The sequence below is a fragment of the Bos indicus x Bos taurus genome, chromosome 7 (genome assembly GCF_003369695.1).
Source record: "Bos indicus x Bos taurus breed Angus x Brahman F1 hybrid chromosome 7, Bos_hybrid_MaternalHap_v2.0, whole genome shotgun sequence".
Taxonomy (NCBI): domain Eukaryota; kingdom Metazoa; phylum Chordata; class Mammalia; order Artiodactyla; family Bovidae; genus Bos; species Bos indicus x Bos taurus.
Genome location: NC_040082.1, coordinates 90494706 through 90505939, shown reverse-complemented (window position 1 = coordinate 90505939; position 11234 = coordinate 90494706). Strand labels below are relative to the sequence as shown.

The 11234-nt window shown below is 48.4% G+C and overlaps 1 protein-coding gene across 7 annotated transcripts in view; it reads left to right on the top strand.

Moving 5' to 3' along the window:
- Positions 1 to 1785: 1785 nt before the first annotated feature.
- ZFR2 (zinc finger RNA binding protein 2) overlaps positions 1786 to 11234 on the top strand; it is a 50157-nt gene continuing 40708 nt past the window's right edge. For 4 of the 7 annotated variants that reach the window (XR_003511914.1, XM_027547241.1, XM_027547240.1 and 1 more), the window contains exon 1: positions 1786 to 1905. Coding sequence is in view for 6 of the 7 variants with exons in the window: in XM_027547241.1 (XP_027403042.1) it covers positions 1853 to 1905 (53 nt within the window). In the remaining variant the exon portion in view is untranslated. The remainder of the gene's footprint in view (positions 1906 to 11234) is intronic. The other 3 variants (XM_027547237.1, XM_027547238.1, XM_027547239.1) reach the window with 3 other exon arrangements.

Here is an 11234-nt window from a genome sequence, read left to right as displayed (position 1 = left end):
CACACACAGTTGTAAAAAGTAACACAGAAAGATCCCATGTACCCTTTTCCACCATGTTACCCAATGGTATTAATAACATCTTGGAAAATTATAATACAATAGCACTATTGCTAATGATACAGTCAAGATACACAACATTTCAATCACCTTAGGAGCTCTCATGTTGCCCTTTTATAGCTACTCCCACTCCCCGTTCCCCCACCCCCATGCCCTTAACTGGTGGAAATCACAAATACATTCTCCGTTTCTATCATTTTTGATCTTTCAAGAATTTTATGTAAATAGAATCATATGTGATCTCTTGACATCAGCTTTTCCTGCTCAGCATAATTCTCTAGAGCTTTATCCAAGTTGTTGTGTGTATCAAGAGTTTATTCCTCCTTACTGCAGAGTAACATTCCATTTATATGAAATGTCCAGAACTGGCAAATCCATAGAGACAGAATGCAAACTAGTGGTGGCCAGGGGCTGGGGGAGGTGTGGGCAAGTAACTGTGAAGGGGTACAAGGTTTCTTCTTGGAGTGATGAAAATGTTCTGGAATTAATGTTTGTAACCACCATCCACAACTTTATGGATATGCTAAAAAAAAATTGAATTGCACACCTTAGGTGGGTGAATTGTATGGTATGTGAAGTATATCTCAATAAATCTGTTCTTAACCAAAGAGTACAGTTTGGTTATGAACTGCTTCCCTGAATCCAAGTTCTTGAGGACTGGTGTTGGGCAGCTCACTGTTACCCCCCAAGAAGGCCCTGCCTGTAGCAAGTGGGTAAAGAAATATCTTTCAAAATGAATTACCCTTAGAACAGGGTTTCTCCACCTTGGCACTGCCGATATTGGAGACAGGTTCTTCTCTGTTATGGGGCACCTACCTGCACACTGCTGGGTCTTGTGCAGCATCCCTGGTCCCCACCTACTTGATGCCAGGAGCACTCCAGTCATGACAGCCACAGATGTCCCCAGACACTGTCCACTGTCCTCTGGGGGCAAAATACTCCAGTTGAGAACCGCAAATTTAGAGCCACTGAATTTTAGGTACTGGAGCCTTCTAAGGAAAGACTGGCACACAGGGTGCTGATCAGCAGGACTTGGTTGTATCAGCAGGGCCATATTCACCCAGCCAGAAACGGTCAGCGGGGCAACGAAACCCCGCTCAAAAAGGAAAAACCACTGCTGCTGCTGCTGCTAAGTCGCTTCAGTAGTGTCCGATTCTCTGTGCGACCCCATAGACGGCAGCCCACCAGGCTCCCCCGTCCCTGGGATTCTCCAGGCAAGAACACTGGAATGGGTTGCCATTTCCTTCTCCAATGTATAAAAGTGAATAGTGAAAGTGAAGTCGCTCAGTCGTGTCCGACTCCTAGAGACCCCATGGACTGCAGCCTACCAGGCTCCTCCATCCATGGGATTTTCCAGGCAAAAGTACTGGAGTGTGTTGATATTTCCTTCTCCAATGCAGCCTCGAAATCTCCAAGCTGAGAGGTCAAAGGGAAGTCCAATATGGGGCGGGGCTTGCGGCGAGGGGCGGAGCTTGAACCAAATCAAAGAGGGTCGGGTCTGGGACTCCACCGGAAGAGTGTCGAGCCAAAGACCCTGATGCTGAGCAGAGGGAAAGTGGGGACTCCGAGTAGGGGGAGGGGCTTGCAGCGAGGGGAGGGGTTCGAGGCAAAGATACGCCCTCGGAAGCAGACTAATAAGCGAGAAGGCACGAGCTTCGCGGGTGGGGGCGGGGCCTGAGGCGCGTGGCGGGGCGCGAGAGGCACGCGGCCCAGGCGCCGGCCAGATGACGTCATGCGCTGACGGCCCCGCCCCTTCGCGCCTCCGGGTCGGCGGGCGCTTAGTGGAGACGCCAAGATGGCGGCGAGTAACTATTATGGCTTTGCGCAAGGCGTCGGTTCGCAGTACAGGTAACGGCCCCCGCGCCGCCCGCGCCGCCCGCGCCGTTCGACCCTAACCCCGGCCCCGGGGAGGCCACAGCCCCGAGTTGTTTCTGTCGGGGAGAGCCGGAGGGGCTCCTGACGTGGGAGGGGGCTCTCGGCCTGTCGCGGGGATGTGCCCAAGGGGGAATTGTACCTCAGCGGGCACCGAGGTCTGACCACGGAAGGGGCTGCCCTAGGAGGATGCAGCACCTGAGGTGGGGGAGAGAAGACCGGCGTGGGACGGTACCTGACTGGGTTAGGGGCGGGGCAAGGGCCAAGGACGGAGGGCGGGGGCAGGGCGAGTAGGGAGAAGACCGAGACCTGTGAGGGCACCTGGCGGGGCAGGGGGTGGAGCAGAGAGACCTTGGCGGGGAGCAGGGGAGTGGAGGTGGAAACTTGACCCCTGATTGGGAGGCCAGACAGCCTCGGAGGGGTTCCTGACCAGGCAGGGGGATTTTAAGTTTGGAGGGATGGACCCTAGCGGGGGCGGGGGTCAGGGGGTGCTACAGAACACAGAGACCCGGGAGGGAGAGACAGAGGCCTGGGGGAGGAGGATAGAGGCCTGACTGGAGGGGCGGGCCGAGACTCAAGGGAGTAGCAGTCTAGACCTGAGGGAAGTCCTGAGATCCAATAGGAGAGCAGGCACCTGGGGCTCCGGGGAACGGGAACCATAAGGAAGGGTAGAGGGACCTGGAATCCTGAAAGTCAGTGGAGGAGGCCATTGGGTATTTGAGTTTTAACAGACTCGGAGAAGGGAATTCTTGCCTGGAGGATCCCATGGACAGAGGAGCCTGGCGGCCACTGTCCATGGGATCGCAAAGAGTTGGACGCGACTGAGTGATTAACACTAACAGACTGGGAGGGCTTGCCTGTGGTAAAGAATCCGCCCGCCAATGCAGGAGACACAGGTTCGATCTCTGGGTCCGGAAAATCCCCTGGAGAAGGAAATGGCAACCTACCCCAGTTTTCTTGCCTGGCGGGCTACAGTCCCTGGGGAAGCTGAGTCAGACACGACTTAGTGAATACAATGCAATGCAGTGCAACAGACAGGGACCCAAGCATTGGGAGGGAAAGAAAGGAGCTGAGAGAAGAGCTGGTGGAAGGTGGGGGGGTGGGGGGCGTGGGGGTGGGCAGGGACAGGAAGCAGCCAGGGGAAGGAAATATCTAGGGGTAGAGACACATGGAGTGCGTATGGACTCCAGATGTACACACACACACCCCTTTCCACGGCTTCTCCTTGGAGCCTCTGTTAGGTCTCGGTTTTTCAGCTGGGCATGCAAGACCAGGTCCCCAGCAGGGATGCAGACAGAGCTGGTGTCCCTGGGGAAAAGTGTCCCCCTCCTTACATCATTTTCATGTGTCACCCTGGGGTCAGTTTCCAGCTGGTAGCCTGGCAGAACCTTCTGGGCCAGTTGCTTACAGACTGGATTCGAACTGCCCCTTAGGTAACTGAGAGACTGGTGTCTGCTTGCAGGATGGGCCTGCGCCTCATGTTTATTTCATGCTCTGTTTCAGCACGTTGAACACAGGTCAGGCTAGTGGGAAGTTAGTGCCCACCTGTCTACCCAGTTGTGATGCTGCCATGTTCGCTCCCATGGGGTCAGAAGTAATGAGGTCAGGGCTTGGATCCAAGGCTTGTGCAGCTTGCAGAGTTCTTCCTGTTTCCTGTACCCAGAGTGTTCTCTAGGTGTAGCATTGACTAGACATAGATTTTCTGTCAGGGAAAGGATGTCTAGCCTGCTGTTTCCTGAAACAAGAGTGTTGCATTTTTATGTCCTCTTTCCCTGTTTCCAGCATCCTTGGCGGTATTCTTACGGCCAATGCTTAGTTACAGCAGCAGGACTTGGCTAGGCTGTCAGAGACCAAGGCCTTTTTTGGAAATGCTGTGTCCTTCTGCCTGCTTGCTGCCGCTTCTTTCTTTTCTTTCTCTCTATTTTTCTGTTTCCCTTTCTTTTTCTTTCTCCAGTGCATTCTACACTCAGATGTGGAAAATCACTTGAGTGTTGTGCTTTCTATTAAGATTATCTTCCAAGAGAAATTTGAGAATTGACACTGGTAAAATAGGTAATCTGAGGACTTCAGATGGTCTTGTCATTTATTTGAATTAAGGTACTTAAACATTTTGATGCAGCTATTGTCTGGATTCTGATAACTTAAGTCATACAGTAAACATGCATGTAACTAAGGATGTGAAACTGTCATGAACTGAATGTCAGATTTGTCTGTGTCTTTAAAATTGTCCCCAAGAAGGTGTGTTATTCCTTAAGAAGTAGATTTAACTAAAACAGAAGCGTAGGAATTATAGCAAAGTAAATTTCAGTCTCAGAAAACCTTGAAATGAGATAATCTGCATTATCTGAACAGTTTTAAGTTAACCCGACATTCCCTTTTGGGGGAAACGACTTTTGCTTGAAACCTTCAGCTGCTTTTAAAGTATATATTTCTTGTGTAATGTGCCATAGAAAAACTGATCAGATAACAGATTTTGTGAGTACCAGCTTTGTGGTAGCATTTGGATAGCAGTATTGACAAAGCCCATTTCATGAACTACCAAAGCAAAGACAGCAGTTTATTTCTTAGAGGAATTTTGTGTAGATTTTCTTGGCTTTTAAAACTGGTAACCACAGGGACTTCTCTGGCAGTCCAGTGATTAATACTGCGTGCCTCCAGTGTAGGGGGTGCAGATTCAATCCCTGGTCGGGGAGCTAATAGCCCACATGCTGCGTGATGCAGCCAAAAAGTAAAAACTTAAAAAAAAAAGAAAAGGATCAAATGCACATTCACTTTTGAACTATAAGAAAAGTTTGTAATTTCTTGTTAATAATGGTGATTTTAATTTATTTCACCTTATGTGGTCTTTTAGATCTCTTAAGGCTTTTTTAGAGTTAGCGCTGTAAGTTTTCAGAAGGATTAATCCCACTTGGAAAATTGACAGTGCATTTAATTTGCACTGAATGCAGGTTTCAGTTGTGAGGCTGAGAGCTGCTCAAGAAATCCGACAGGGCCCTGTGTGAGTTAAGTCATGTTGGTAATGAAAACGAGAGCTCAGAGCTGTCCGGTGGATGTTCACACTGGTGGAACATGACAGGCAGGCCAGATCTACTGTGAACATTTCCCTCTTCTTGCAGATTTTTAAAAAAAAGTATTTCTTTGTTTGGCTGCGCCAGGTCTTAGCTGCAGCCCTCAGAATCTTTAGCTGTGGCATGTGGGATCCTCCTCCCTGACCAGGGCTTGAACCCAGGCAGTTTTGTCAAAACACCACCCATCTAGTGTAGTTGGTGGCCTCTACCTTTGCATTCTTGTTAAAGCTAAGATGGCTGCTGGATTTTGGTGTAATAGTTGATTTCCCATCAGGAGCTTGATAAGCTTTTGGCGTTTATGTTAATGGCTGGATTCCTTTACCTGGAGAGTGTCAGAAAGTTGGAAGCCTGAGTGAAACCCCATCAAACTCCATTAGTGGTACTAACACTGAGGAGTGCTGGTTACCGACGCTCTGTGTTGAATAAGTCCCAGGCACTTGACATCTCGTCCAGTCCTCCCAGTTATCCTGTGAGCAAGGTGTTCTGATGCCTGTTCTGATGCCTGTTTTGCTGATAAGGGAATGAGGCTTGGGGTACAGTAACTGGTGTAGGATCCCCAGGGTGACAAGCAGTGGGGTCTGGCTAGGCACGCGGGCTGCCATGCCTCTGCCCCTTGGTGGGGCTTACCTGAGTCTTTGAGGTGCTGGTGGTAGCAGACCAAGCCTGACACAGCCGCTTAGCAGTGGGGCCTGCTGGCGGAGACTGGGTTTCGTCATTCTGTAGGTGTTGCCTGGATCCTGCCCCTTAAGTTTGGGTCCTAGTCAGATTGTGGTTTAGGGCCATGTTCTTCCGACCTTGAGCAATGATCTTCTCTGGAGCAGGAAAGCTGAGGAAGCATCTAGTCCAGGGTGGTGGGGATGGTAATGGTAAGCCAAGCCGTATCTCTGTAATCTCTCCCAGTCAAAACAGGTAGCTTGGGAAAGGCACTGGGGCCCATGCCAGCCATAGGGAGCCGCACAGGAAGACCACCCATTAACACACCCAGGTGGGAGCCTTGCCCTGTCAGGGCGGGCGCAGCATCCAAGTTGTACCCTTGCCAGCCTCTGTTGCCTGTACCCACCCCCCAGCATGCCCCCACTCTGGTCTCCAGGCCGTTCCAGAATAAATCTTCCCCTCCAAGGCCTGTCTGTCCCCTGAACTTAGGTCCCAGGAGCACAAGCTGCCAGGGAGAATCTAATGTCATTGCCCCGGGGACTGGGGTGGGGCTGGTGGGAACATGACCTGACTGCTCCTCAGCAGTACCTCCTTTCACTCCTGATGGGATTAGCTGAAGTGGACCCTGGGAACACAGGGCACAGGAGTTCTGTTAGAGTGTGACTCCTGTCGTTTTTTTAAAGGCCCATCTCAATCAGGCTGAGATATGTGCTAGGGGTTGAGTGAGAGGGGCCTTTGGAAGGCAGTTTTGAGTGGCAGCTCTCAACTGCAGACAAAACCTGATTTCAGGATATTTTAAGGAAAACCTTTCAAACGATAGAACTGTGTTATATGTGTTTCTATCACAAGTACGTGAGGTACATTGAAAGTTTTTGAAGTGTGGATTTTGAATTTTCATTTTCTACATTATAGAACCAAAAGTCAGCTCATCAACCTCAGAGTATAAGTTAATTCCTAATATAGATTTTTTTTTTTTCTCAACATATTCTGTTTCTGAATGTTTTTTAGTTTAGTTTTGTCTTTTGTCTGGATCTACCAGTGTATATATGGAGGAGGAAATGGCAGCCCACTCCAGTGTTCTTGCTTGGAGAATCCCATGGACAGAGGAGCCTGGTGGGCCGCCATCCATGGGGTCGCACAGAGTCGGACACGACTGAAGCGACTTAGCAGCAGCACCAGTGTATATATTTAGAATGACCAAAACAGCTACATCAAATTTAAAAGCATTTTCAAGTGATCCTTTAAAATTGTTTTTTCACATTGAGTGTAACTGGTGTTGTTCTATGTGGCTGTGGAGGTAAGGATCAAGACCATTGACCTGGATGAATAACCGAAGAGCCCTAAAAAGTAAGGCAGACAGGTAGAAAGATATTCGTAGACTTTGTATTTACTCTTTATTTTATATTAATAGATTGAAAGTCTGAAACTTCAGATCAGGGATTGCAGACAGCGTTGTGAGGGGCGGACACGTACATGTATGAGTCATCTAAGAGGACAGAGGGTGTACCGGGGGAGGATCACAGCAGGGCCTGCGCACCCCACCCCCGCCAGTCATTGATTCGTGGGACTGAGCCTGGAGTCTTCCTGCTTTCCCAGAGAACCCACAATCCCCGTTCTGTGTGAAATCCCCCAAGTTTTAAATACCAGGACCAAATTCAGACTGTGAGACAGATGACATCTGCTTCCATTCTGTGACCTTCCTTTATGTTCTTGAGGATACAAGAATGTACAGGAAGATAATTAAACTTAATGTTTAATAAGACAGGAGAATAGGAAGACATTATAGTTTACAGTGAATAGTTGAAAGGAACAGTACCTATTTCAGCTAGAAGGAGGAGCCCTCCATTTCAACTGGTTTTAGTTATTTAAGAAAGTTCTGGGTTTATGTGTGTGTCTATGTATTAAAAATTAACATCAGTTTTTGTTTTCATCACGACTCTGAGCTCTTCAGATAGCTTATTCATCTAAGGTGAGGAACACTGTCTAATTCAAAACAGAATTAGGAAGCTTTGACAAAGCACAGAGATTTTTTCTTGTTTCTTTTGTTTTTTGCGTGTCTGTGACACCTTAAATTTGAAGGGTGCTCTTTGGTCAGAGCGTGTGGTAGAATCTTGGTAGGAAAAGCTTTGGTACCACCCAGGGTCTCACTGTTTGACTGGTTGTTTCTTGTTCTGTGCCTTGTACTGAGGCATCTGCCATCAGCCGGGAACTGATCTCTGCCTGTCCTTTCTTTGGATTTTTGTAAGGTTGCTAGACCTTTTTAAATTAGAAACTTCATTTGTAAGTATTTTGAGGAATGGGATTTCTTTTTTTTTTGGTAGATATTTTGCTGCTTTGGGCAGTTGTATCCCCCCAGAGGTAAGTTGCATTTATGGCACATCACTGTTCACTTGCCTTTTACAATTAAGTGTTGATTAAGAGTTGAGAAGGCTTCCATGGTGGCTCAGTGGTAAAGAATCTGCCTGCCAGTGCGGGAGGCGCAGGTTCAATCCCTGGGTTGGGAACATCCCCTGGAGATGGAAATGGCAACCCACTCCAGTATTCTTGCCTAGGAAATCCCATGGACAGAGGAGCCTGGCAGGGTACAGTCCATGGGATTGCAGAAGAGTCAGACATGACTCAGAGACTAAACAAGATTTGAGAAATCCCTTGCTTTGGTTCTGCAGCACTTTGTAGTTTAGAAAATCAGTTCCATAGACTGAGATTATCTCCTTGATGGGGAGCAGAATGAACTATAACTTCTCAGACTCTTGGAATGAATGTTTTAAAAAGCCAGTGGTTCTTTTAAATTTTGAATGTCCTTGGTTGGATCCGGGGTTGATGGTCCAACATATGTTGTATTTGCTCATGAGGAACTCAGATTGGCTGTCTAGTGGCTGCTCCCTGTGTTGACGCAAGAGGCACATGTGCTAGACCAGCACCAACATGGCTGTGGAGGTTCTTCTGCCCCTTGAAACAGCAGGAGAGGGCTGGACCACGAATGAGCCCTCGCTGTGCGCAGAGCAGCCTGTTAAGGGTTTGGTTCATCGCAGTAAAGAGGCGCAGCCACACTGATCCTGGTTGACCTGCACTGCTTTGGTGGGGGGACGGTGTGTGTGTGTACATAACGCTTTCTGTTTAGCTTAACCAGCATGTATCAACAAGACGGCGTTCTTAAGCATCTGACCCACAGCGCTAACCATGCAGCCACCCTCCACGTGAGAACTACATTCCTTTTCAGAAGAACAGAAGAGGATTCTTGGAGTTTCACTGCCAAACAACGTGGCTCACCCTTCAGGCTTAGGAAGCTCCCGTCAGCGGTCTCAAACCCCTGCCTCGGGAATGTCCAGCCGTCATGTGACTCTGTGTGGAGGCTCAGGCTGGCCCTGACTGGGGAGCTGGGGTCTCCTGACTACATTCAAAGAAGGTTGCAGACGGGGGCAGAGGAATGAAATTCTCCATCCTCTTCCTAAGAGCCCAAGGATTTAGTGCATCAGATCTAAAGCTTTCCAGGGCATTTTCTGGACATCCCTGGATCTGAAATGGGCATTTCATATGGAGAATGCATATAGCTTTCATGGTAAAAAAAAAAAAATCCGTTAGAAAAAAAATAAGAATTGTTACGGGTATAAATGTACAGTATGTCATATGTTTGACATAAAACCCTTGTCAACCAAAGCGCCAAACGAGGTCATCTCTCTGGGTGTGTATGTATGCGTGTACACACAAAGTAACAGATGTGATCTCAATGCCAATAAAACATCTGAACACCTCCTCCCTGATGAATGTCTTGAGTGAGCATATTAGCCTTACCCTAACCCTAACCCCTGAATGTTCCTCAGCCATGTAGGAGTCACAGACACACCTGGGGAGCTGATCGAGGTCAGGATGCCAAAGCCAGGGTTTTCTCCCCATAGCCCTGCAGAGTTTGTGATCATCTAGTCTGAGATGTCAGACTGTCCCGCAGTCAGGTTTAACCCCTCCGTCTGGTTTAGTTGAAGCCACGGGGTGGGCAGGGGAAGTGTTAGGAGCAGGGCTAATAAGTGAGTGAGTGAAGAGCTCTGCCCTGGAGGGAAGAGTCCATGATTTTTTTTTGTGTGTGATGTGGACTGTTTTGTAAAGTCTTTATTGAATTTGTTACAATATTGTAACAAATACTGTTATAATAGTTAACTGTTAACTTCTGTTTTATGTTTTGATTTTTTGGGCGTGAGGTTTGCAGAATCTGAGCTCCCTGACCAGAGATCAAACCTGCAGCCCCTGCATTAGAAGGTGGACTCTTAACCATGGCACTGCCAGGGAAGCCCGTGATTTTATTTATTTATTTATTTATTTTAACACCTAAAACATTATGTACTGGAATATAGCTGATTAATGACGTTGTGGTGGTTTAAAGTGAATAGCGAAGGGACTCAGCCATACATATACATGTATATCCTTTCTCCCCCAGCTCCCCTTCCATCCAGGCTGGCACATAACATTGAGCAGAAGTTCAGTGTGCTATACAATAGGTGGGAAGTCCTTGATTTTAAAAGAAATCATTGTGTGAGGTTTCTCACCATTGTGATTCCAGGAAAATCTTTTTTCCACTTGATTTTTTTCTTCCCCAAACTCTGCTTGTTTTTGATCCTGTGTGTGTTCTCAATGAGAATGATTCTGTGAAAGAAAGCAGTCTGCAGCGGAGATAGTCGTTATGGCAAACCTAGAATGACCTGTTGCTCCTCCTGACGGTCCCTGGCACATTTCACCACCTGCCTGTAGCTCCCTCAGGTGTGTGCCCTTCTGAAGTGAGGTCTGTGCTCAAGATCCGACATGTCCTTCATGTTTGGCCTTAGAGGAGCAACCAGAGTGTGTCCCATGGGGGAGACCACCGGGCCAGGAAACATAGCCTCCCCAGATGTATCCCCTCCATGTCCCCATCAGCTCAGTGACTCACTGAACAAAATGACATCCATGGGTCTCTCCATTCTAAAATCTTATGACTCTGCGCTTCCAGTGCAGGGGGCTCCAGTTTGATCCCTGGTCCAGGAATTAAGATCCCCACATGCCGTGTGACACAGACAAAAATTACAAATAAATACAATAAGAATAATAAGTTTTAAAAATCTTATCTAGATGTTTAGTCACCCAAAAAAGCCTGACTCCCTGAAACAGAATTCAGACCAGAAAGCCGTCAGAGGATACTTACCTGGGACCCATAGACGAGGACGCCAGCTAGGACTTTGAGTCTGTGTCACTCAGACGTGCTTCAGCCTTGCTCTTCCTGAGCCCACAGATGCCGGTGCATTCCCCCAGCTTCCTGCCTCAGCTCCCCACTCCCAGGCAGGGCAGGGCAGATGGCAGCCGCTGGGTCCTCGTTACAAGGACTGTGTCCCGAGTGCTGTGTTGCAGTGGCACACCCTTCCTGTGAGCAGCAGATGAGCACACAGCAGCAGCAGCAGCAGCAGCCAGGGCCCCTGGCTTAGGGGAGGCTTCACCTGGGGTCAGTTCATGACTCTTCATTCCTCAACACTCAACTCCCAGCACCCTGCTCTTGCTCAGGAATGTCCTGCAGACCATGCTGGATTCTCACACTTGCTCTCTAAGGCCTGTGCAGTGGGGGTT